The sequence below is a fragment of the Phasianus colchicus genome, chromosome 9 (genome assembly GCF_987193195.1).
Source record: "Phasianus colchicus chromosome 9, bPhaCol1.hap1.1, whole genome shotgun sequence".
NCBI classification, from domain to species: Eukaryota; Metazoa; Chordata; class Aves; order Galliformes; family Phasianidae; genus Phasianus; species Phasianus colchicus.
Genome location: NC_143444.1, coordinates 14,772,623 through 14,800,261, shown reverse-complemented (window position 1 = coordinate 14,800,261; position 27,639 = coordinate 14,772,623). Strand labels below are relative to the sequence as shown.

At 37.9% G+C, this 27,639-nt stretch overlaps 1 protein-coding gene across 2 annotated transcripts in view; it reads left to right on the top strand.

Annotated features, from left to right (window-relative positions):
- PALMD (palmdelphin) overlaps positions 1 to 27,349 on the top strand; it is a 50,089-nt gene extending 22,740 nt beyond the window's left edge. Inside the window, exons 2-9 of one of the 2 annotated variants that reach the window (XM_090146286.1) lie at positions 1,314 to 1,359; positions 4,743 to 4,823; positions 8,601 to 8,731; positions 17,194 to 17,308; positions 18,132 to 18,165; positions 18,264 to 18,374; positions 19,103 to 20,185; positions 24,611 to 27,349. In XM_090146286.1, the coding sequence (XP_090002412.1) occupies positions 1,315 to 1,359; positions 4,743 to 4,823; positions 8,601 to 8,731; positions 17,194 to 17,308; positions 18,132 to 18,165; positions 18,264 to 18,374; positions 19,103 to 20,185; positions 24,611 to 24,654 (1,644 nt within the window). In that variant the 5' untranslated portion in view covers position 1,314 and the 3' untranslated portion in view covers positions 24,655 to 27,349. Of the gene's footprint in view, positions 1 to 997; positions 1,360 to 4,742; positions 4,824 to 8,600; positions 8,732 to 17,193; positions 17,309 to 18,131; positions 18,166 to 18,263; positions 18,375 to 19,102; positions 20,186 to 24,610 lie in introns of those variants that run through there. The other variant, XM_031614769.2, reaches the window with a different exon arrangement.
- Positions 27,350 to 27,639: the final 290 nt, after the last annotated feature.

Here is a 27,639-nt window from a genome sequence, read left to right as displayed (position 1 = left end):
ATATTTGTTCATGTTGGATTATGAGTATGTAACTTCAAGTATTCAATCTCATAGCATCTTAGAGAATTTGTTAGTAATGAGCTTGATTTGCCAAGACTGACATGTAAAGTAAAACACCTCACCCAATCCTGCTGAGATCAGTCATCTCAATGTATTAGTAGGAAGGAAAAAAAAAATGAAACATGCTGACTCTCATGCTGGTGTCCTTGCAGTCTTGCAAAGACTTAAGTTACATGATACTGAGAGTAAGAGTCCAGATTCACATTACCATTTCATGCTGTTTGAATTTATCTTTACCTTGCTTTTGTGTCAGTATTTTTTCCACAACTGGATTTCACTACAGGCGGTTCCACTTGTTTTGCAAGTTTCCTAAGCTGATGTTGGGAGGCTGACTCCCACTCATGGAATTGGAAAGGTCAGAATGTACACCTTCCTTTAAGGGGCATAATGCAGTTTTCAGCAGAAGCACGCAGCAAAAAAAAATACCTTCAAGTCAGCAGAATGGAAATTCAGTGTGAGAGTCATTTTGCAGTCACCTAACACAGCACTGTCGTTTTAGACACTGAAATGATGATCCCAAATCCTTACTTAGACAAAGCTTCCACTGAGTCTGAGATAATCTGAGTAATTACAGCTCAGCTAATACTAGCATTCAACATTACAGCTGACTATTAAAAATTCATTTCATTTAGGTTAGTATCTGTAAAACATAATTCCAGCTATGCATACAGCTTCTCTAAAAATCCATCTTGGAAATCAGGTTAAAGGTGCTGTCTCTACAAACCCCACACCAGCTACACTGCTAGCATTACAACAGGTTAAAACATTACAGGTGAGACAAGCTTCAAAAGAAATAAAAATACTTAAGTTCAAAATATCTGCTTGCCACCAGAGGCATGCAGAAAGGAAAGAAAGAAATAGAAACATAATAATACTTCTACCGTGGCCCTGGCAGATTCTGTTTTGGGCATTTAACAGTTAAAGCAGCAATGGCATGCTAACAGAGCACATTAAAACAAAGAGTTGGCAGCTTCTGAAGGAAAAGGGTTTGTGCTCCACTGTTCCAACTTGTCAGTCAACTCATGCCAGCACTCTTCACGTCTGCCTCTTCTACACACCCTCATTACATGCGTCTGTCTGCACTGATCTGCTCGTCTGTTCAGGGACTCTCCCGACAAGTCAAAAATTCTGCCTTCCCTCTGCTCTAGAATTGGATTAAATCACCTCAGCTGTTTTTTGCAGCCCTAGCAAGAGGCTTTTGCTTATGGTCTCATTCTGTTTTTCTGCACTACTTGTCTGTTTTTGATTTCTAGAATGGAGGAAACCGAATTGCTGAAGGAGAGACTCCAGGCCATAACAGTAAGTGCTTATAGTTATAACTTGCTTTTAAAAACCAGCTTAGAAATAATGTATTAATGAGCTACTGTGCATTTCCTGAAGAATGTTTCATATCAGAAAGAAAAAATACATTCTCTGGAAAGTCTTTCATTTTGATCCTGGTTTATAAGCTATTGATCCAAGACAGCTAAGTTGCCTGCACTGATCTTACTACTGATTGTGTTACACTTTCAAATTGAATTTAAAGTAGTGAAAGTATGTGTACAAGCTGCTACTGGACAGTCTAAAATACGTATTACTATCATCACAATCGAATGTTTGCTTGAAGGACAGCAGGTCAAAAGGCAGATAGAGAATTCCAGAACAACTCAGTTTTACTATTTCACAAAATGGAGAGGTGAAAGATCTTCCTTTCTGCCTTGTGGAATTAAACAAAGTTGCTGAACTGATGCTCTACCTTAAAAAGAAAAAAAGAGAAGCTCAAATTAAGCAAATTCCTACCTGTCATTTTCCAAAGGGAGAGAAATAAGGGCTGAGTGAAATTAAAGCTGAAGACTTAAATAAATCTTCACTGTTTCGGAAGGGGAATCTACTTCAGAACTCTGTGCCTTAAAAATACTACTGAGTTACATAAAAAAAAAAAAAAAAAAAAGCAACATATATAAGTTGACTCTGAAAATCAGTGGCTAATTCCAAATTCTCCTCTGATTTCATCTCCACTCCAAACTATTCAGTTGCCAAAGTATTAAACAAAATTAGGCAAAATTAAAAACAAAACTTATTAGAACTGAAAGGTGCGAGAACTCAGTATCTATACGAGTTGCATAAGATTGGGATTGTTTTTAATAGATAACAATTGATAAAAACGAGTAGGCCCATTTATCATATTTACTGATTGAAACTCACGATAAGATCATTTGAAATCTGTGGGGGGAGCAGGGGGGGGAGGATGTTTGGTTAGAGAATTTTGTTTGTTTACTCTAATGGTGCTTAAGCCCAACTCATAACCTGGACTTTGTCTCTAGTGTACGGGCTCAAAAGATAAGAAGTGTTTTAGAGCTGCAGAGAAGAAATCCAGGCCTTGCAGTATTTTAATATTTCCTGGTATCTGTCAGGACGAAAGGGGCAGCACTCTGCCAAGGATTTCTGTGCACATAACAAGGTTAGCATCCTTTGGCTGCAACTTTGCTACCAGAGGAATACTGGATTTTATATATATATGTATATAAAATTAGAAGCCTATGGCAGCTTCCAGTGTCTTACAGGAATTCATGCTTGGATTCTGGCCACAACTTCATTTATTACACCTGCTGCATAAACTATTTGCTCTCTAATTTGGTAGACATCCATCAATTCGGAACATTTATTTGAAACAACTCAAGCTATTTGCTTCAGTGTGCTGCAGAAATGAAAGAGCTTAAAGTGAAGTTATAATCAGCTTTGAGAACCAACAGTTTGAGTTGTGTAAGAAAATAATGCACTTGGAGTGCAAGTTATTCCATGGCTTTAGGAAGATTTATCCCAAACAACCTATCTTCAAATCTGAAGAGATACCTACAAGACGTTCATTGTGTAAGATCTAAAAGAGGATAGCAAAGGGCACTTGGGTATACATAGCAGTGGACAACACTTGCAATAAAAGCTAATTGGTTTCTGCTGTTAAGTGTCTGACTTGTTTACAGCATGACTCTAACAGCCACTAGGGGGTTTCAGATTCTTTCATGTCTTCTGTGTGTAGCACAGCAATAAGCAAAAACCCATTGTTCCAAATTTTGATGCTCTCATGCTCTGGAAAGAAACACTTTCTCTATGTAGCTTCCACGTGCTCTCTTCATGGAGAGACTGTCATATCTTAAAATAAAAACATAGTGTTTGCTGTAGCAAACACGTTGAGAAAAAACAAAAGAAGAACCGTAGGTTCAATCCTCTCTAAGATACTCCTCCTTACAGGAAAAATGAATAACAATAAAAACGCTTAAGGATTTTAACTACAGTATTTCTGCTGCCTTACGCCACTAGACACACACATCCATACCTCCAGGTAAGACCTCTCAATAACCAAGCACCACTTCTGGAAAGCAGCATGAAAGCAAAACATTTGCTAGAACACGAGCTGCTCTATTGGCTTTAGTAGCATATGGCATCTGTCACAGGACCAAGCACACCAACATAGGCATAGCCATGGAAAGGTGCCACAAACTTGCAGACTTGGCACACAAGATAGACATCGGTCCGTAGGCGTGTTTCCGTTTCTTTCAGAAAGGCCCACTTTGAAACATGATTCTTTACAATCAGAAGTGAAGAAGTCCTACATGTCTCAGTAGGAGTGAAGGTTAGGACAAAAGATCAAGTTTTAAATTACATTGATGTGCAACAGAAGGAAAGCGATGAAGCAGTCTTCTCCAAATAAGTAAATCTTATTAACCCAAGAGCACAAGAGAACTTCTGTTCAGGAGCACAGTGTGGAGTTCAGAGGAAGCATGGATCCCTTAAGTACATAGGGGCAAACAGCTCCTGCACTGTATGAATAGTCAAAACTTTGTACGGCAAGATGTCATTTGTAGACTACGTTTCACAGAGTGCACTGTAGGAAGTGTCATGTAACGTTCTAAAATTTATTCTGGCAACATAGGGTTCGCACGCTCTACATCTTTTGAATTTAGCTTCTGGCATTGGATCTTCAGCTTTCTTTGACTAACTATACAAAAGACAACCTATTTCAACCTATTTTGTATGGATAATTGTGTAGTAGGTGCTTACTGCCAACTAGGAAAATTAAGATACAGCTAAAACACCAGAGGACAGAAGTGGAAAAATTCAAGAGAAAAAATACAGAATGGAAAAGTAGTATATCACTCTAATAAGAGGAACAGACAAGAGAACCCTGTATTGAACAGATTTCTAATTTTACATTCACTTATAATGCAGATGCATTCAAAATAATTTCTTTCAGTGCGGTATTTTTATGTACTACTTCGCATTTCAAACTGAAGACTCTTAGCATATATCTCCACTGGTATTTATTGAACATTTAAATTAACTTGGAATGTTTTTAATACCATAAATCAAGAGTTCGTTCTCTGGCTAGAAACCTTATCCAAGACTTTACTTTCTTTAAATATTATATCAGTCTGTAAACAAGTTCTTGTCATGCTTCATGAACAAATGATTGTGAAATAATGATCAGTTATTTAAAGGCCAATTATACACTGAGATCAGGAATATTTCCTAACTAAGGAAAGGCATGAAAGTCAAAGAATAGATTATATATCTCCAAAACATCAGCTCTTGGATAAACTGTCTCTTAAGAGGGATGCATTAGTGTTTATTCTCATCATCCTAACAAACAAGCCACACTGTTTTTAGCACCAAGTAAACCATTCTTCTGTTCTCTTAAACTGTAGGACAAAAGAAAACTGCAAGAAGAAATCGCACAGAAACGTCGAAAAATAGAAGAGGAAAAACTGAAACACCAGCATTTAAAGGTAAGTCGCTGGATTTATATAATTAAGGATAGCTTTAGATTGTTCAACTTGCATAAGAGTTTTGGAATGCAAATCTCCATGCATTTAAGTCATGCTTTTACTATCAAGTTTTCAGGGCTTTCTGAAATCTTGGCGGGACTCCATTTGACTCTAATAAGCATCAAGTTCTGGTGATAAATAAATAAATGAAAATCATACTTAAAAGCTAATGCTATTCAGTCACTTTTGTGGCATAAAATGAGATCCAAACCAGAAAATTCACAGCTGAAAAATAAGCCTGACATTTCAGACTGGATATTTTCACTCCCTAATTCCACTACTACAACATCACTTAGTATGGAAAATGGCATCATCAGGAGGTATAATTGCACTATTTTATTTTCAGGCAGAGGGAGAAGGAAAAAAAAAAATCCTATTTTTGTTTCTAGAAATAGACAAGATATGGTATTTTAAATGCACTATTATGTAGGAGGAGATAAAGTTTTTCCAGAAAGATGTGGAAGGCAGTATTTAGGGTGTGGCACATCTCACTGAGCATATTTAAAACATAATCCCCTTCAAAACAGACACCTGCTCTCAGCTTTCATCTACCCTCTCTCTTCTGTCGAGCCAAGTTATCCTATGTTAGTTTACTGGGACAGGCAAGCCAATGAGAAAGTGCTTCATGCTTAAGGTTTTATTGCAAGATAGCGACTGTGAGGACACGCAATTGTATAATTTATTACTTAAGTGAGAAAGGAATATTTTCCAAATCTCATAACAGTAACAAAATTGTGACTAATAACAAATATGTGACTGTCTTCCTCCACATGTATAGAGTGCTGCAATTTATATTTCAAGTTTGACTTATCAATTCAAAATGACTCTTTCTCCTTTCTTTTAAGAAGTATGAATTATCTGTTTAGACATCCCCCTATTCCTCACTACTGTTTTTTACAGAATACAAGAGTGATGACCTAACTCCCACTTTATACAGATCATAGAATGGCCTGGGTTGAAAAGGACCATAATGATCATCTAGTTTCAACCCGCCTGCTATGTGCAGGGTCACCAACCACTGAACCAGGCTGCCCAAGGCTACATCCAGCCTCCAGTGAGGCATTTGTTTCTCCCAGCTAACTGTAAGATAAACTGCTGTTACCAGTGTGAGAGTAAAGCCTGTAAATTCAAAACACCTGTGCCTTTCAAGGGCACATCTGAAATCTTTCAGGGTTGGTTCAACCTTGTCAAGAATTAATTACAGTGGACTTAAACCAGCAGCACATGTAGGACATCATTCACAGAATTTGCATACATTAGTCACATGAGTGACAACGAACCACAGAAGAGAAGGATCATTTTCTAGAATTCTGGACATTTCCATGGTCTTGTCAGATCAGAGTGTATAGGCATCTTTTCCCTTGAAAGTAACAAGACCTATATGAAATGTGCGTGTTTTACCATGTTATAGCTCTAATATGAAAGCACAACCAAGTACTGCACTGAAAATGCTTCACAGCAGAAGGAAATGCTGTCAGCAGAAAAATAAAAACCTGACAGCACCACTGTGCCAGTGCCTCCACAGAGCAGCCCTCTCTGACAAATACCTAGAAGTTCTCTGTTGTTCAAAGGGTGTTTCTGCTATGTAATGTGTCACTCTTCCAGAAGCAGCTAAGAAAGTTTGTGGAATTACATAGTAGTGAGCAGCAGCAAACTATTCTAGGAAAATGCAAAAATAACATCATTGTGTTATATCTACATTTAGGGAATTTGTTTTCTTGGGTCTAACCTGAATATACGTATTTTACTGATTTGATTTCAGTGGATTTATTTCAATGGATGTTATCAGTTTCTGAGGACTACAGTACCAGCCTTGCTGCAGTTTTCACAAGGAATCAGAGATTTATTTTTTTGAGTCAGCAGTGCAGAACCGTCAGTTCCGAGCAGAATTAAAATTTCACATTTTCAGGAGTACTTCCTATCACTAAAATTCTTTGACTCAGAGATGATAACTGTGCTCCCTCTGACTTGGGAGAGCGATATTTTTTGTGATCAATAAGAATTATGCCAACACCAAATTACAGGCATTTACCAGATCAGGTAAAACCACCCTATTAAAATATTTGCAACTTTCATCTAAGCCTAAAATACCATTGCCATGAAGTTGGAAAAGGCTACCAACGAAATCCAGAGGCTCAAGACTGAATTCTTGAGCAGCCTCTGCTTCCTGCAGATATCCTAGGATCCAGGATTGTGAGACAGTACTGTCCTGGAGGGCTAGCACGTCTGTAAACATTGCTCCTAATTGCTGCAAAATACTACTACCAAGGAGTGCCACAGTTCCCAACAAGCCTGTTATACCTGCAGTTTCTATCAGAACAGTTGTGTCATGGACGAAGCCAGTTGAAAATATGCATTTAACTGCAGCAAGGTTCCATATGCATGCTCCACCACCAGCTGGCCCTCAGTGATAACCTCACATGAAACCTCACAGCAAAAAGACAAGGAAGAAATGTTCCAAATAATTCAGGAGGCAAGTAGGGATCCCAGCTACCCCTCCAAGCAGCTCTGAGAGTAACACAGGCTTCTCGCTGGGTACTACTCTTCCTCAAAAGCTGCAGTAGTCAAAATCCAATTTAATCTTCAGCCTTATCCTACAATTAACAAAGCTACATAGATGGATAAAAAGGAAAAAACAAAAACATGGCTATCAGAGAGCTCAAGGAATCTAAATTGCAAAGAGAAATCAGAGTTAATTAAAAGCTTCATGTACATGCATTTTCCCTCTTATTGAAGAAGTTTCACTGAAGAGCTCTGGCTCTTCTTCCCCCAAGGCAGACCTGGATTTATATTCTCAAGTTAACTGAAGGAAGGGAAAAGAGAAAGAAAGCTTGGCTTACAACCTCTAGCCTACCAATTTGAAATCTATCTCCATTAATATTTCTCTCCCCAGAAGTAACTGAACTATTGAATTACTTTCACATGCAACTCTTGATGTTGTGGAGTGGCCATAAGAATCAGTGTGTACAACCAGATTTTTCAGAATCTGAAGACAGATCTACTTAGCTAGACTATATACATGCACATGCAAGACACTTACTTACAAGCCACTACTTAACAAAAATCTCCACAGGCACTAAACAGATCAGAACATAGATCTGTGACCCCTGGAATGACTCAAGAGTAGGGATTCTAAACACGTAAGAGGTCTGCTGGTACATTAACTAGATATCAACATCACAGGCTTCACATTTTCAGTCCTACTCTTCACCAGATGAAATACTTAATTACCTCAGCTCTCTGTAAACTCAGAAGATACCATTGCATCACTAACTCCCTGTAGATCTCTTCTCCCCACCCCATCTCATTTACAGAAGCTTTTCATCTTTTATCCACCTCTCAGCATTTGTGTAGCACCATCAGCCAAGGAACCAGGTGACCTCTGACTGAAGCCTTCTGCATGAGTCTGTAATATGTATGTTTGGGTCAAACGTCTGCTTTACTAAGTGATGCTCTTATCTTCAGAAATATTAATCTGTTACAGGCAGCAATTGATATCCTCCACCTTTTCACTGGATGAACAAATCAAATGTGAGTGTTCTTACTGAATTGGTTTTTAAGTCAACCTTGAAACATGGTGTTTTTAGTTGTGTTTTTTTTTTTTTCAGCAGCACTTGCCCCTTCATCACTTGCCTTATGCTAGATACAGCACAAAAACACATCTATGACAGCAAGACAAATACAATAAATTTCTGACTAGCCCAGTTTTTAAAGTACAATTCTATTTTTCCCCATCAGAAAAAGGCCTTACGAGAAAAATGGCTCTTGGATGGCTTCAGTTCTCTCACTCCAAAAGAGCAGGAAGAAATGCAAAAGCAAAATCAAGAGGACCAACAGCAAACTCGTGAGCTGGAAGATGACATTTCCAGGTAGGGCAGTACCGCTGCCCCTCTGTCTGAGTTAAAATGGTCCTTCCTTAAAAATCTCTCTCTTCCTTATGAAAGATTATAGTGTCAGTGAAGGCTAAATAGAAGTGGCTCGACGTGCAGCATAAAGCAATCTGCTCAATTTTCTGATCAACTAAAATTAAGCCCACAAAATGCAGATTTCTATGTTGTGAATTTTCTTAAACTGCACAATATTTTGAAGAGTATTCCTTTCGTCATGCTGTACTTGATGGTAAGCCAGCCGCAGAGCGTGGTTTCACTTTGAGATAGACATTATTAAACAAAAATTTTGAAATAACAGTAAGTCACATAAGAAGTTCTGTTTCAGTAGGTCCTGCACAGCTTTTTGTACCTGACTTCTTCCAGAACTCAGCACTTCTGAACAGGACAAGCTGCCTAGTTTGCCTGTCACTTGCCTTATTTTTGCATATCTTCCATACAGTTGTGTCCTCACTTCCCCAGAAGTCTGTTGCAGTGAAGGTCTTCTTGTAACCTTTATAAAAATGCTACTATAAATCTCATTCCATAGTGCTGGCCTCCCACACAGGACTGAACTTGAACCACACAGGCAGTCCCACATCCCCTTTCTTTATTTACTATGGATGCAATTGTGGATGCTTTTAGACAAAGGTAGCTTTTCCCAAAAACAGTAAGGCTCGATACACAAAAGAAATCCAGGTACATCGACAGGTACTTCCCATAAGCAAACACTGCCAAGTGGAAATGTTTCTATTGTTTTAGATTCAGAAAAGAATCATCACCCTTATGTCTTATTCTTTCAGTTCAGTGGTGCCTTCCTCCATACTCTCCTCTCCTCCCACTGTCCTCCTACACAATTTTGGCAAAGTTGTCACCCTCATCTCTCTAATGCAGATGATAATTCTGGTTCTGGTTTGTCCTATAATTAAGCTGACTTCGTGGTAGAAAACATTTATCAACAGAGCTTTTCAGGTACCTCTGCAGAATTTTTGTTGGAGCAGTAGAAAATAGCATGCTCTGGAAAACGTCCCATAAGTGGTGATTATGAAGATGTGAGATGAGTCCCCGTGACAGTGTGATCACAGGAAAAGGAGCTGTGTGGGGAAGGGCTGGCTTCAGAGTGCCAGGGAAGTTGCACAGGGCAGGCAGCTGCTCTGCATCAGTCCACTAGCAGTCCAGCGCTTCTCTGAGTACTAAGGATAGACTAGATTTTAAAAAATGCTATGACTCTGAGTAAGAGCTGGACATTGAACTGAAGTCTCCTTTGTGCGCTAATAATTTTGGTGAGGAGGGTTTGTTTTTTTGAAGTCATGAACCAGATTTGGTGTATAGATTGTTATGGGAAGGATATCAGCAGAATAAAACATAATCTACTCTGCTGCCAATTGATTTGATGACACCTAAGAAAACAAGCAACGCTGCTAAAGTGGAGATCTGTAAGTGTTCAGAAGTTTTCTTTTTCGGTGGTGTAGACATGCACCTCCTTACGAACACTGAAGTATTTATATCATCAGGAAAGGTACTAATCTCCAGCATCTAAGTCTAATCTGTTACCTGATAACATACTTTAGGGGCTCCCTGCACCCAAGGCATTGTAATTGAGCTGCCTCATAGTAACACTGGCAGCAAGTCCTCCCATCCTATTTCTGGGAAGACTTGGAATGCTGGTTTGAGATTAAAAACCATCCTATAGTAGTCAAGAGATTTCAGCAAAAAGGGCTGAAGATATACAGTCATACATAATGCTATTGCAACATCTCTCCGAATCCTGAGTTTTCTAACTATAGTTGAAGAGCCTTTTGATGCTTGTCTTGTAATTGTTGTTTTGTCTTCAGTTTTGTGCTGTTAATTTCTATCTGCTCTTTTTCTAGTTTTAATCTTCTACTGCACCCATATTAAGCCTTACTTCTATGAATGCAGCCATATAAGCTTTTTATAGCCTGAGTAGAATTTATCACAGTTACAAATAGAAAACAGTAATCAAACTAGAACTTCAAAACTGAAAATCTCCTTTAATTTGTAGAGGCACATTAACATCAGGTAAATTTTAGTTTCTCTGTTTTAATTCCAGTTTGGAGTTGAGAAGGATAATACATTTTTGAAGTTTACCTGAATTAGAAGCTTCTAAATACTTTAGAAGTTGGCCAAAGGCATTGAAAAGAGTCTAAATGCACTTATGCTTTAAGGAAAGAAAAATAAGAGTGCCTAGCCATTCATTTGTACTTGATTGCTTACTTAAATGACGTGTATATTTTACATATGTATGCACACACAAATGTAAGATTTCAAGGGCTGCCTGCTTAGGACAGCATCACATAACCACACAAGTTACACCAAACAAGTATAAGGTGAAGTTCCTGAGTTTGTAAACTTAATATATGCCTGAGACTGTAATTGCCTAACTATAGAAATGTGTCTGATACACCCCTACTTGAATTTGTGCCAGAGACTTGATTGACATTGTCTGGAAAAAATGCATAAGGCATCTTTTCCTGCATAATCATACATCTTGGGTTGGAACAAACCTTTAAGCCCATTTAGTTCTCATCCTCTGCTGTGGGCTGGTCCCACACCACCCATCCACCATGTCAAGCTGCCCACAGCCCCATCCAGCCAGCCTTGGGCATCTTCAAAGATGGAACATCCACAGCTACTTCGGGCAAATGAAAACATAAACAATGCTTTTATATCTAGATGGCTGGGATTCCAACCATAAACCAGCAATGCAAATAGTGATGAAAATGAAATAACTGACTTGCATAACTGTACATTAAATGTAAAATGTTTGATTGCATATGCTGGCCTTCCTCTTCCTATTACAAACATTGTTTATTTTCTACAAAATAAGGCTATTTATTTCACTACACTGGCTTAATGAAACTTCTGAATGTTTCATACTATTATTAGAATTGATTGTTTCTCCATGGTTAACTAACAATCACCTGCTATTAATATCAGTACCACCAACTAACTTGTCTCATCTGTGAGCTTCTCCTGGCAAATTCACCCACTCTACTTCCTCCTTAAAATGACTCCTACCTCTTGAAATAGCTCAGATTTATTTGGAGTGAAATGCATCAGCTGATGAACATAAAATGGAAAAAAATAATCAAAAACATAACAGAAAACAACACTCCTCACTTTTACAATAAGAAACCTTGCAGGTACAAAGTGGTAGGTAGCAAGTATTTCCTTCTGTCACTAATGTTTTGCAGTACAGCAAACAGAAAATAATTAGTGTTGATGGTCACCAGAAAAAAAGTGCACAAAACAACAGCCAAGACAGTGCAGAAATGCACTGACCAATTCCTGACCATGGAGTTAACAATGGAGAAACACTACTGAAACAATCAGCAGCGGAAAAGGAGTTTATACCACTGTTGCTGAAGTTATAAGAACAGTTTAGATGTTTCTTTTCCTAGCAAGGCTTTTAAACATTTTCATTATTGTTATATTTACTCCCATTACTAAGTAATCAGTATGCCTTAGAGACTTTGACAGCTTTTATGCTCATTCTATACAGAGGAGTTCAGCAACAATATTTGATTTTATATATGAAGAATGAAGAGAGAACATACCTTGAATCACATGGAAACTTCTCTCAGAACTAGGAGGTTAAATAGGTTTATTCTTATCAAACATATACACCTATGAATTATACTTTTACCAGTGTTCAATAGTTGTCTGGCAACAGCCTCTACAAGAAGCATCTATTCTGTCTTTCCAGGTACCATGTTTTGTTCTTCAGACATACCCCACTCAGTTTCAAACCAGTCAGAGACACAAAAATCTAGTAACATCAAGTCCAAGTCAAGTGAACAAATCCAATAAAAATAACAAAACATAACTGCACCGCACTTGCACAATACTTTTGTTGTACCATAGATAGCACTCAAGCTAGCAGAAACCTGCCTGACTTTGCACACATTAAATGAAGTCACATCTCTGAACAAAGTCTGAAATTGCTATGTTGTTCGTATATGTACTTGTCAAGCAGTAAAAACCAGATATACTGAAAAGCTCAATGGATTTCTTTCTACCACACCTTTGATTATTAAGTTTCACTGTTGCTTCAGGTAGATCCTGACCACTCTGATAATTATTGTTTTCCAGTTTCAATGTAAAAAAAAAAGCTTTAAAGATTTTTTCCCACTACCCATATAGTAGCCTGTTTCTCTCTTCTGAGAGAATTGCTTGCAGTTGTAGGCACGTTATTCCCAATAGAGGAATTTCTGCCACCTTCCTAAATAGGCCCCCAATTTTGAAATAATCTTTACTTGGATGCCAAATACAGCTAGCATTTATGTACCAATCAGTTAGCATTTGGGCATTTCAAGATAAAAGGGAAGTTTCTGTTCTTTGCATCAACAATAAAACAGTGAATAGAGGGTGGCCTGTGTCACCTTACAGAGGAGTAGCTCATCAGTCTGGTTACAGACAGAAACAGCACTTATACAATCTCTCTCTCTCACCATCTTTGATAGAGCTTACAGTCAGCCGTGCACGCACGGCTTGTGTCAGGGAACACAGTGAATGAAGAATCAGTCCCATTTTATCACTTGATTTTCAGCAAAGAGCATTCATTCTTGACAGAACGAGCTGCTAAACAGCATGCTTAGAAATGTACAAACAGCATCTTGTAACTAAGGACTACTCAACTAGTTTGTAATGACCTGAAGGCAGGCTAATGGTAGGTAGACTCCAGAGCTGTTGTTATAAGCATTTGACTCACCTCAAAACATGCGAGGACTTGCTAAGCTGCATTTTCTCCTTGGTCCGGTATCATGCATTTCATCCATACACACTTTTTTTCTTCTAGGGTAGCAGTGGCGTCAACTGCAACAGATGAGCTAGTAGCCAGCAGCAGTCAAGTATTATTTCTTTTTCAGCTGTATTATTTCTTAATTCAGACACTGTTTGGCAGAAGAACCTCCAATTTAGAAATTCAGCTTCTAAAGCTCCTTGCTTAACCCAGCTCTGTGTTACTTACTTTCCCCTCTAAAATAACTTACCTTAGTCAAAAAGAAGAAACATCCAAAGGATTGATTTCATACAGTAAATACGTCATACTTCATTCATCTGCAAGATGCAGCAGCTCCTTCAAAAGATTTATTTTAAATAATAACCAATGCAGCTGCTAGAACCTTTCAAAACACAAACTGTGATTAACTAAAAAATTCTCTGAATCAATGACATTTTTAGGAAGTTTTTAAAGACTCAAATGATGGAAAGAGATTTAAGTCTAACTTTTCCGCTGTACGAAGTCAAAAATGACTTTGATTTCTTTGAATTAGCATGCATGCAAACAATATCCTCTGAAAATGAACCAAAAAGTTATTTACATCTTAATACTGGTAGCATGTATAAAAGAAACAAGTTCTCATTGCAATTTTCCATATGGAGAGAGAGGTATAATTCTTCCTTAGCCCCACTGAGCACTGAATTAATCTTTATTTTCTCCTCTCAGTATATCTTTCCAGGATTTTTCTTCTTCCACCTGTATCTAGCAGCAGTTAGAGTCAAGACTACAGCAAAAGTTAATGATCCTTCACTTCATTATGCTTCTGAACTTTTAACAAACAAATTTGGCATTACAATATTGCAAACAAGTCCCTTGTAAAAATACATTTCAAAATATTAGATACTACTTTATAAGCGCAGAAACATGGTACAGTCATTGCGTTACTTTCTTTCATAGTGTTGCAAGGATATTTTGTTTTTTTTCTTAATTTTGTCTTGAATGTGCTATTCCTCACATCACAGTTTTAAGGTCTGAGATACCATTTTTGTGTTTCAAAAAAAAAAAAAAGATATTCTCACCAGCAGCTAAAAAAAAATCTATTGGCACAGCTTCATGATTTTGAGTTTGAAAAGGCAAGAATTGTAATGTTATTCAAATTCCTCAAATAATCATAGAGAAGTTAAATAATGTTTCTCTGCATGTAACTATTGTGTCTGCTTACTGCTATAAAAAGAGGACAGATTACTTTTACTGATGTTGACTTCGGTGAGAATCAAAGAAGTCAAAACAATGCTTTTTTTTTCTAGCATTTTGGGATACAGTCTATCATATTTTTAACTTTGGATACGATCATCTTATGATTAATCATAGCATCTCTGATTTCATTTCCAGTTGCCTTAAGCCTACACTCACTAACTTCTGACAAATTCAAAAACAATGAGGGACATTATTTCAGTCAAATACAGAACATTCTGAAATTGCTTTTGTTTTTTTTCCCTCAAGTTAAAACAAAAAAATATTCCCAAAAAAGATAGAGATGAACAAGGATACTGAAGCTATACAGCAGGTGAGATCTACTTCAAGTCCCAGCTCAGAGCTGAATTAGGGACTTCATTCTGAATGGAGAAGCAACTTCCATGATTACCAGGCTACAACACGAGCCTTCTATTAAATCTCAACAAATATGTGCCTCTGCAGAATGAACGTCTTAACTACAAATATGAAAAAAATAGGTTATGGGACATCTCCCTAATGTCACTGCCTTAGTCACATCAGTGAAAAGAATTTGACCAAGATATTTTACCTTAGAGGTGTGCTTGAATAGGCATAGATTTCTCCTTCTCACATTTACAGAGACAAGATATTTTGTCACAGACCTTCCTGACTAGAAGTGTTTCATCAAGCATCTTAGTGCTAAGAAAATGTGTTAGTAAGAGATACCTTAAGAAAAGTGTTAGTAAGAGATACCTTAAAAATTTTATTTAGTGTACAAGAAATGGTATAGCATAGCTTAAGCATATAACAAAATGAGGAGAGAAAGAACGGAGCTGTAGCCTCTGTTAAATAATGTACAGGTCAGTGGCCCAAAAGAAATTCTGACTACTGAGCTTAATCTTTTACATAATGAAAGCTTTTAAAGAAAATAACTCCTGAGCCCTGTCTTGACTGACAACATACTTCTGATTTGTAATACTAAATGTGATTGATGAACCAAGTCCTGAATATCATGCTGTTCTAGAGAACTTGGAGTTATTGTATTTGATATTGTTATAGGCTTGTAGTCTTTGTAAAACACAGTCACACTGACAAGACTTAGCTACAGTCAGAAAACAAATGAAACATTAAAAGTTGTTTCTTAATGCAGAAAATGTCACAAATGCACATTTAGAAAGTGGTTATGAACACCTGATGTGATATGTCAATGACTTTATGAACTACCCCATTTCTCGTGCAAATGCATTTGTAATGCTTGTGAGGATATTACTTGAGCAGACACTGCAGACGTGAACCTTCCAGGCTGCTTGTCCTTGATAAATTAATCCATTGCAGTTTACATTACTACTGTTTTGCTGAAAATGAATGCTTTCCAGAGCCATAATTTGAGCACTTTCCCAGAGAATCACATACACGAAAAGTGGATCAACAGTTAGGAAGCACTTGCATGGCTGCAAATGTCTTGGCTCATAAACCTAAAAGTGGAACTCTTAAAGCTGAGTGATTTTAAGTTTTTTAGACTAGACAAAAGCCTGTGTTGCTGTGAGAAATTCTCTGCAATAACTCTCTCAATCTCCCTCCCTCCAGCTGCATATCAGTATTATCTTGCATTTCTTCATCTCACAGTCAAGCGTAAGCTTTTTATCAGACATTGTTACATTCATTTTCTGAAGCTTCAGAATTGACACTCACACGCAAAACTGTAGAGACTTACCTTGCTGACTCTGAATCTAGCTTCAGAAAGCCCTTTACCACTGGGTTACTGAGTTTTCATACTAGAAAGTTAGTTAAGTGCTGTTTTACTTGATTTAGTTGTATTAAGAGTACTTGCAGATGGTATTATTTTAATCAAACAACATCTTGCTATATCAGCATAATACCCATTTTCTCTCTCAGAAATATGGATGCAATACTATTTCAATGGATAAAGGTGATTCTGGTGGAATTGCAGCTACTATATTGCCTACAACTTTCCTTTCCATGAACCTCCTGAATTCAGTTTAATTTGTGTACTGGAACATCACTAGAGGTGATCTACTATGGCTCTTTAGCTCTTGTCAACATTTACAATTAAAGAATTTGCATTTTTTTGATGCAAGTACACATGCAGAATGAAGAAACAAAGTCGTAACCCTAGTGTCAGTAACCAGATTTGATTTCTATATTGTAATTATAGGAGAGAATCAAATTCCTTGAGACAGTGGAGAGAGAAAATTTGCTTAAAATGAGAAAATCTTGTGAGGGGGGTATATATTCCTTACTTATTCCCTAATGAAAAATACGTAATTTCAGCCGCTACTTCCACAGTGGGCTTGGAAGGAATCTGTAACACATACTTTTTTTTTTTTTGAGAATACTATCTCTTTTTTCTGAGCATGTGAAATTCTAAGCTGCTTCCATATCAGAGCGGGATTTACAGCTAGCCTTCCTAATGTCTGCATTCAACATTAACCGAATCTGTGATATTGCTCTCTACATGGTATTAAATCAAAATGAATTGCAATTGCAGACTGGAGAAGGAAATAGAGGCCCTTGAAAAAGAGGAAATTAAAGTCTCAGCAAAGGAAGAAGCTATTTTAATGAAACTTAAGTCAGTTGAGAAAACAACAGAAGACATAATCAAGGTAAGTACCAAATTTACACAAGACATAGAATGCACTAGACATTCATCATCATAATTAAGGAAACAACTAGCTAGATCATGCGAGTGGTCATTAACTTTTTTTCTGAAGCAGCAGTAGTTCAAACACAAAGAGGGGCTAAGAAATTATACTGTTCAAGTGCCCATGTTTCCATTTGCATTTTGGGGCAAGGGTGGAAGTCAGAAAGCAATTCATATTACTCATTCATAGCACATAGCAAGAAAATAGCACAGTCACCGATCAGCGACATCGCGCTACAGCAAAAAAATAGACATAACGATGCAGAGACCAACTTACACTCCTTCAGGCAATGCGACTCGTTAAACCTCATCGTGCTTTCCCCTCAGAGAGGAGAGAGTGAAACATTACCTAACATTATCATTCGCTTTTGTCTAAAGGTCATTTTGATATTTAAAAACCTCAAAAAAAAAGTACTGATGAAACTCAGCTTTATTTCTCCAGTTGTTCTTAACAATACACCTACACTTTAAAAATAAGATGAGAGTTACATAACTGGAACATCAAATTGTAGCCTTTGAAAATCACTGAAGACAACCAGTTTAGGCCACAGTGTGTGGCTGTCTCTGGTTAACTTTCTAATGCCTATTTTACTTTGTGTGACTTGAGATCATATTGGGAAAGATGACAAAAAGAATTCTTTCCCACATGTCATGCTCCAGCTGAGCAGATTCCATCTTTAGGTACCTCTCATACACATGACTTCATGATAACTAGGCAGTGTTTTTCTTTACCTCACAGTTTTGAAGTTGACTAATCCACATTTATCAATGGTTCTCTTTTCTAGTCTGTGAAGACCGAAAAAGCAGGAATTGAAGGAGGTATGTTTACTCAAAAAAGAATTTAAAAAAAGGTTCTTATAGAAACCAGTAAAAAAACAAATTCATAGTGGATCTCATTATGGATCTTCTTTATTCAGAGGCAGCAGACTACATATATGCCAACATACCTGACCTTCCCAAGCATTTCAGACCCTCTGCACTGAGAAGGGCAGGGCACGCTACCACTGATGATGAAGAAAAGAGAAAAGGTACTGCTCACCACTAACTGCAAAGGGTGGCCAGTGTTTGCAAAAGCTTCCTAAACCTTGAATCTAATGAGCCTTCAGGAAAGAATAAGTACTGTCAATACAGGACAATGCTCTTCTCAATGAAGCCATATTATGTTATCAGTAATGTCATCAAAACTGAGAGGTGGGATGCTGGTGCACAGCTTGCACCTTTGAAACTGAAATCAAATATTTTCAACACTGACACTTCCCTCTGGTAACTCACTCCTCTACCTATCTCTACCTATCATAACTTTAGTTTCCCCCTTCACGTTTTATAACCAGTAGTTACACCCATGGGGTAGGCAGTAGCAACTTATTTCTTATCATCAGTTAGAACAGTTCCTAAAACCTTTGAGCGTCCAGAACTAATGTCGCATGTCAAGGTTTTTCAATTGCTATTCCCAATTACACTACTAGAAGCCAAGGTTAAATCTGGCTTTCTTAGTCAATCACATCACAAATACTGGCTTCTCATCAGCTTATTTTTCCATAAGAAGTAGATCCAACAAGAAATATTTTCTCCAGTTCAAGTTTTGACAGGATAGAAGTGGGGGATTCAGACTGAGAACCTAGTATATTGGTTACAGATGTTACACTTTTACATGTCTTCCAATTCAGTCTGACATTTATTCTCCATCAGTCAGAACTCTTCTATAACATCTCCCAGCTGCTTCATCATCAGATTAAGTACTTGTTTATTTCAACAGCATTGTTTGCAATGGAAATGAAAGTTGAAAAAGACATGAAGACAGGTGAAAGCACAGTGTTGTCAACAATACCTCTTCCCTCAAATGAGTTTAAAGAAACAGGAATTAAAGTCTACGATGATGGTAGGAAGTCAGTATATGCAGTGTCCTCAAATGGCAGCACAACGCAAAATAGGATGGATGAACTTGCTCCTGTTGAGGTGGAAGACCTTCTAAGGCAGGCAAATGAAAAAAATTCCCAGTCTCCCACAGAGTATCATGAGCCTGTGTTTGCAAACAAGTTTTGCAGGCCAGTTACTCCTCAGAAAGACAAATTAATTCCTGGACTGAAGCTGGAAGACACACACAAAAGAGAGATAAATGGACTCAGTCAGACAGAGTTTTCCCCTGTGGCAGAAACCTTTATACAGCAACCTAAAGAGAACGGGCTTGATCTTCAAAAAGTAACACCAAAGTCTCCCTCTCCAATACTTTTGGATCCAGAGAAGAAAGTACATGTTAATCCTGAGAACAAGATGCTAGATAATGGGAAAAGTGCTATACATGAGGAATTAAAAACTTATCAGAATACAACAGAAAGACATGATGAAACAAGGCTTTTAAGTTCCTGTCATCCTAATGAAGCACCCCTTGCACCTCAAGATGAGGAAGATGTTCATTACCGTATGGTCCAAGCTGTGCCATGTTACGTGGATGATTCAGAACCAGTTACAATGATTTTCATGGGTTATCAACGCATTGATGATGACGACACAGAAGCAGACCAGAAGTTGACAAGATATGATGGGGTTATCCGTGCAGAATTAGTTATCATTGATGATGACGATGATGACAGCAAATCTGAGAAACCATCATATCATCCTGTTGGCCACTACAGTCAGGTTTACCAGCCACCAAGCAGGAAAGCCACAGAAATCACACAGACAAACCCCGCGAGCAGCCTAGGCACAAGCATGAACAATGCACCCCACAAAAATTCCATCTCCCTACGAGAACAAGAGGAACGCTTAAGTTCACCTACTGACCGTGTTCATCTTCAGAGCCAAGTGTCTGGAGATGGTACCGAAGATCCTTCACTAACAGGTAACAGAAAAAGAAAATCATGCCGCTGCTGTTCACTTATGTAGCAAAGTTCTACCTCGTAACAGTCACTTCACTTCAGTACTTCATTTAATGGACCAATACACGATCGTTAATTATTTCTTTGCTCTTTTGTTAACAAATTCTAATCTACATTTTAGTACTGCTCAATTTCATTGTCAGCACTGCACTAGTTTCCATATCAAATTTCTGGGGGCAATAACTACCACCAATCTCAGAAAAGAATTTCTGTGATTTTCAGAGAGTAGAAGTGGACCTACTTAAAGTTACAATTAAAGGATTCATTAATACTACCTCAGTTAGAAGGATAGTTTTCATTTCTACTAGGTAACTAACAGCACTGCTTCTTAACACTGTCTTACTGCAAATTTTTTGTGTCTATCTGCATTCTGTGTACTTCCCACATAATCTAAATTGCATTTTAAATCAGAAAGACTGTTTAATAACAAGCCATACTTCACTTTTTTTCTGAAATCAACGTTTCCAGCCTTGCCTTAACAACACCTATGCAAGTTTTAACTTTTTTGTTTACTTTAACTTAATCTTTATAGGTTCTGAGAAATGATAAAAGCTTACCTCCCTACATTTAGTTAGTCAACAGTATTATTTCTTAACACTTTTTTTATTATCTATTCACATTAAGATGTCTGTTTCTTACTACTAAGTTTTATAATAAAAGGCTGAAAGAATAATAGCAAGAAAGATTGAAAGAATAGCATGTTTACACTACATTTTAAAGCATATAATTAAACTGCATTTAGGAGTATTTACAGATCAAAAGATTGCAGACAGCAATCATATTCTACACTAAAAAAAAAGTTGTAGTTGAAATATAGGGAGGCCAGAGGTTCTGATTCTATATTCTCTTCCTCTGTTCTCTTCACAAGTATATTCTCAGTAATTTCTCAATTTAGAAGCAAAAATACAAAGCCCTGCCTAGAACCCTGCCTAGTAGTAGCAGACTAGTATTTATTTACAATAAAAGCAAAGCCAAAAATCAGGTAGGCATTGGATATCAAAGGAATTTCAAGTATTTGTGCAACTGTCTGCATTGATAGTGAAAAGCTGTTAATCAGTGCTCTCAAATAAGGAGCATCAACAACATCATGCAGTCATGCACAATACAGCTTGAAATACTCCAGCAGTGCTGCCCAGCACTTCTGATCAACCAGGTCACTGCATTTTGTATCACTCAGAAGGACCTTTGCTTCCCCCAAGCACCAATTCTGCTATCTGTGCACTTCTCCAAATCCCTTAGGAGCAAAAGCTGTTGCCAACAGTCCTATGCCAGCAGCTGAAAGCAGCAGTGGCCAGCCACCGGCAAGATACACCTTTCCAGCAACTGCTCCATCCCATTATTCTTGAGAGTCAGTCTCTTAATTACTCCCCACCGCATATCTATAGACAGAATAGAATCAATGCCCACCATCCGGAAGCTGGTTGCTAGCAAAACAATTCATCCTACAGCCTGCTCTGTAGAATAGACCAGGCCTGGGAAAGAGGTTTCCAAGAGGTAACCACAAACCAAGTATTGTAATGCAATGGAAAGCGCAACAATGCCAGCAGAGCAACAAAGTCGTAGGCTGCAGTAAGGAAGGACTTGCTCAGATGTAACAGCCCTGGGCACAGAAACAAAGAAAAAAAGCTGCTTACCTTCAGAAAGCTTCAGGTAGGCAGGGATCTCCCTAAGGAAATACCCTTACCTCCATTGTCAGCCCTTAAATGAGGTCTGGAAGGGGTGGATTCTGGTCCTACCCCTTCCGGTCACTCAGAGTTATTGCATGCACCTGAGCTTCCCTGGGTTGGCCCTACCTTCCACCAGGTGCTCAATCACTTGTAACTTTGCATTTCTGCTACAAGTACCATTCAGACAAACAAGTCGTATGAGAAGTTAGCTGAGCACCTCTGCCTGTAACAATCTTCGCCTATTTTTATCTCCCAGAAAAAAACTTTTGAAGTTTTATTTTTCCCTGCCAGTCTCTGAACAGTCTTTTTTGGAAATCTGTGGAAAACTAGTGCTGACTTCAGAGGAAGAGGCAAATTTAGCAGAGATATTTGGAAGCTGCTTCTATCAATTTCTGTTGTTCTTACCCACTTATTTACAAGTACTATGCCAAAGAGAATACAGCAATTTATGAAAAATCCTGATTCCAATTAATAGTAATTAAGGCAGAAATATACCCCCCGTATTCAGCACTGCCTCCAGCTGAGTGCCTTGAAGTACCTAGTAGCCTATGGAACTAAGCCATATTTCCCTTTGCCCCTCCACCTATTTATCATCACTCCTCAGGGCATTTTGATCTGTGGAAAAAGCCAGGAAATGACTCAATTTTTCCTAAGCAGTCCCATAATCTATTGCTACTTCTAAAAATGAAACAAAACCAGGAAAGCCTCTTACTTTTAGAACAATGTATGACAAAGCGTTGTTTCTTAAGAGAAATAAACTGTTTTCAAACCACTCACTGATGCTTCAGCCTAGCAGGTTCGCCCTGAACACTGCCAGTGAAAAGGAGGGAAATAAGATGATTTTTGGCCCCTCATCTTTCATTCCTAAAACAAGCCATAGAACAAAAATAATCCTCTCAAAAATTCTGAAAGGAAAGCTTTGGTAAGCAATTTTAGCATTTTAATATTAAACAGATAATGAAGGCTCTCAGAAGGATCGGAAAGCAAAAGAGGATAGGACAGGGAAGATTTCCTTCTGTGACAATCTTACTTTGGAAAAGAAATGAACCTTCAGAGGAAGTTACTGAAAAGCTAGTGATGGTAAAGGACAATTAGGAAGCAGAGAATACGTTCCATGTACTGGTCTAGACAGAGAAATTATGGGATCAAATAATGAGTTTTTAGCATGGCCCCAAGGTGGCAGACACGTAGGACACTCTTCCATATGGTAGCAATTTTCATTTCTCTATGAGCTTGGTACATGCTTTCGGAAATGCCAAAGAGAGAAGGATGGACACACTACAGTTATCCTGCTAGCATTTTGTTTTATTAGAGTGTACTTTCTTTGTATTTAAGTAATGCAAATGTTTTGAAGATTAAATATTCACTAGGGAAAATAAAAGCCCTTGTGATGGAACAAAAGATAGCATAATGTGTTAACTGGAAGGAAAAAAAAAAAACAACTGAAGCTGAATAGGCAGGAAAGCTCCCAGACAATATACATCAGTGTCTCATGTGAAGTGAAAGTGCAAGGCTTTTGGCAGGTACCTGGTTACATAAGCTAGCTTTATCACTGGAAGCTATGCAACCTTGAAAAACTGTGTAGTTGCTCCATTTGTGCTAAGAACTATGCAACAAAACTTTTTAGTAAAGGAAGTGTCTGTACACCACTTTCTTTTGTAGTGCTGTAGAAGGCAAGATAATCAATAGTCCAGGAGCGCATTTTTAAATGACATATCAGACAAATTGTTCTGTCAAACCAACAACCAAGATTCAAACCCTCTTGAATTCTTTGGTCTGCAGACAGTACTCAGTTCTGTAAGAGCCAAGCTTAACATCTCTGGTCCCATGACATAAACTTACACACAGGTGTTTGTTGTTGCAAATCACATAAGCTTCAGTGATCAAAACAAAATTTGAGCTGGACATTTGTTGACCTACATAAATCAAGTAAACAGCTGCTTTGACCTCCTTGTGCCCCAGTACACAGAGTGTAGGGAAGAGATGCTATTTTGGGGGACTCTTCAAACTACCAAGTCAGAGGGCTGAAGATTATTGCCACTGCATTCTCAGATCAACAGCTTAGTGGGGGAGGCTCTTACGTATCAAACAAAAGCATTATATTGCTGTTCTGAAAATAACCTTAACATTTAATCATCTGCTCTGCACTGTCACTTTTGAACTAACCCACCTTATATCCAGCTACAGACTATAGCCATACTCATGTTTATACGGATAAATTACTCTGTCAGATTTAATTCAGGAATATGACTAACTGCCACCCTGACTCACTGCAGGAGGAAGAGGAAAGATCTGTGAACATCAACATAAAAGAAAAAGGTTTCCAAGCAGTTACAGCTCCTGCTGAGGAGTTTAGTTTAAACAAAGGGTTCTTTTAATTATTCATGCATCCTTTTAATCTGCCAGCATCTTGCAAAGGACAATACCATCTGTCTGCAATGTGTTAGTGAAGGTAGCAAACAAAACAGGAGAGCTGTGCTAATTTTCAAGTAGCAATAATGGGATATTTTTTTTTCTTAAATATATGCTCACTTTGCAATAAAGTAACCAGAACTAATGCCTTCTACTAATTTCTTTCTGTAACACTAAAACAATGCTTATTCTGCTGGATTCACCATTGGAGGTATGTGTATTCTTCATTATTCTAAACACAGTGATTTAGTACCAGAAATAGAAAGTTTGACTTAAAATAACAGTGGCTTTATTTTCTTTTTTTTTCAGCTCTGAGGATGAGAATGGCAAAGCTGGGGAAAAAGGTGATTTAACAGCTGTATGACATGGAAGTAGAAATTACTACTCAAAGCAGTGTAAAGCTAAGGAGTTTCTTCAGTATACATTTTGGATCTTAATGCCTATTGTTTTGCTCCTCTGTTTTATGCATCTGGGTTATTTTGCACTTCGCATAACCCAATGGACTCAGACTTTTAGTTTTGACCAACTGTGCCACATAGACATAAATGAAATCCTAAATTTTTAGAGGTAATAGAAAGTTACCTAAGACCATAAATGCAGTATATATCCAAGAGGGAAGATGCACGTTACCTGTCTCCACAATCAGAAATATATTGTTGCTACATACACAACAGCTGAACACCCACCTCCAGGGAGTTTCACAGGATGCTATCCCTCTAAAGCATACTGGTCTGATGTTTGATTAAAAATGATGTTCCAACCTTTTTTTTTTAAACATTAGTTAAAAACTAAGTTTGAGAGATAGAAGCCAGAAAAAGTGTCTATATAAAGCTGATTTCCAAGCTTAGTATCTTGTCCAAAATTTGAAGCGTCCCTTTTTTAAAAGTAAAACAATACCAAAGTAGTAGAGCCTACATTTAGGTATTTAGGCATGTTTCTAGAGCACCACAATCCACCCATCTTTCTCCTTTATGTAGGACAGTACAGCAACCCTAAAATCCTGTTTCCCTCCCCACATCACATACATGTTTCCTGCCCATACCTCACAGACCCTGTGCATAACACTGTAAACAGCCTGACCTCCCAGGCATGGCTTCACCTCCTAGCTCACTACACAAAGTGTTACTTTTCCAGAAAGCTGGTTGCCAGACAGGCAGTGCCTGTCAGTCATTAACATTATTGCTTAGTACACAGGTTTCATCAGTCAGGAGAGCTAAAATTAGTGCAGGTCTCCCATCAGAAACTAACTTGTCAATGGCTTGTCCTGCAGCTGCAACAGGTCTGTTCTGGGGGCAGCTGCTGCTAGGCATGGGTCCCCTACAAGCAGCAGGGTCCTGCCATTCAACATGGTCATTTGTTCCACGATGGAGGAAAGACACAGCACTTAGAGCAGCCGTAAGGTATAATCATACATAGGAAAGTCAAATGCTAGTCGTCATTTTTCTAATACCAGGTTCTTGGGAAAAAAGTGCCTCATCACTCTACATCCTTCTATTCAAATCAGTATGATAGCATTACTTTGGTAGGTCTTAGGCTGGTTTCAGTTGCTAAGTGATTGAAGGTCAGATCGTATTGTTCTGTTGTAGAAATAACAGAAATATCTATCAAATAACAAAAATAACTTTTTTGCTTGCCTTTCTCGTTTCAAAGCAGGAAACTGAAGCCACTACCTCATACTGAGGCACAGCAGTAGTAATCAGCTGACATACAGCCTCTGAGCTGGTGGTGGTCCCAGTCTGAAGTAGACAGTGAACAGATAATCTCATATTTTAGGAATTGTGAAAGATGGTTACCTGGAGATGGAAATAATAGATGAATAAACAATTGCATTTTCTCTACATCTAGCCTGTCCTTATTTGTAGTAGAAGTTTTTTCTTCCCTCTTTCTCTGAAGACATCTGTTTTCCCATTACTGCTTAGTTCCAACAGTTACACTCAGTGGTTTGTTTTTGTTTTGTTTTAAGATGCATCTTAGAGGTTCTCAAAGGGATATAATTTGGACAGTAGGAAAAAGTTACACAGGCAACTTTTATAACAGAAGATGACTGATTTGGGCAGTCATTCTCTGCATTCCCCAGTAATATCCTTAAGTGATCTGGCAAACACAATACAGAAATAGTTTAAAAGGAAGGAAACTGAGAAGACATCAGAACTGTGACTATTAAGTAAATTGTCAGGTAAAATTCAGTTCCAAAAAACAAAGTAGTGTAAAAACACCATACGCAGCACAAGCTGATTTGTTACTACCACCCTCTTGGGTAGTGAAACACCTCTGCAGAATTTTAAAATTTTAGATTGGCGTCTGTCTGGGTGGGGGGCTTGTGGGGGTGGTTCTTCACATATCCTGTGTCTATTCTGTTGTACCATTCCTTCAGAGAAATGTATGGAACGGCTCTACTTTTCACACGTACACGCACCTTAAAGCTTAGGATCATACTGATCTGAGCTAAGAATTTCTCAGGAATACTAGCAGATCATCCCTTTTAACCATCTTTCTTTCATTCTTTCTTCACTGTCAGAAATCACTGAGTCTAATTTGTGCAGTGAAATGCAGAAGGAGTTCAGTTCTTGCTCCATGATAGTCACTCATCTTAAGTTGTCTGGGGAAAAAAAGATGTACATGTGTAAAGCACAGCTTACTTTCAAAAGAAAGCAAGTCATTACTGTTCCAACAGAACTTAAGCATAGACATTATGTCTATCTGTATGAACTAGCTTTAATCTAAAGATTCATTTATTTAATAAAGCTTGAGAAATATTATGAATATTTTGTCTAGGAAGACTTCCTGTTGTGGAGGCTGTTTACGTGCTTGAACTTTACACTGTGGGCAAAATAAAAATGTTATTTGACCAAGAGCGCCACACAGTGTTACAGATAATGATAGAAAACAACAGGCAAGATCTCTCTAGCCTTCTCAAACCTGAATAAAAGAAAAAACATTGACATGCATTGACTCGATACATGTCTCTACATACAGTTTTTGGCAAAACAAACAAATAGTTTTGTGTTTGACATTAAAAATGTTTTCCTGACTTTGTTCATCTTGCACCCAAACTTTTGCTTGCAAAAAAAAAAAAAAAAGATTTCAAGCAAAGCAAAGCAGCAATAAATTCAAACACATTTAAGCAATTTGCACCACCTAGTTTTCTTTGAAATATCTTCAAGAAACATTATTTGTAGTTGTCAAGAGCAGATGAGCAGTATTTCGAGGTGAATTTTTTCTTGACAGGAAGAATTTACCAATCTAGAAGGAACCAATCTGAAATATGATCTCTTTGATTTGTCATCAGAAGCTTAACCCAAGACTAGAAACATCAAAACCTTAACCTTTTGATATCA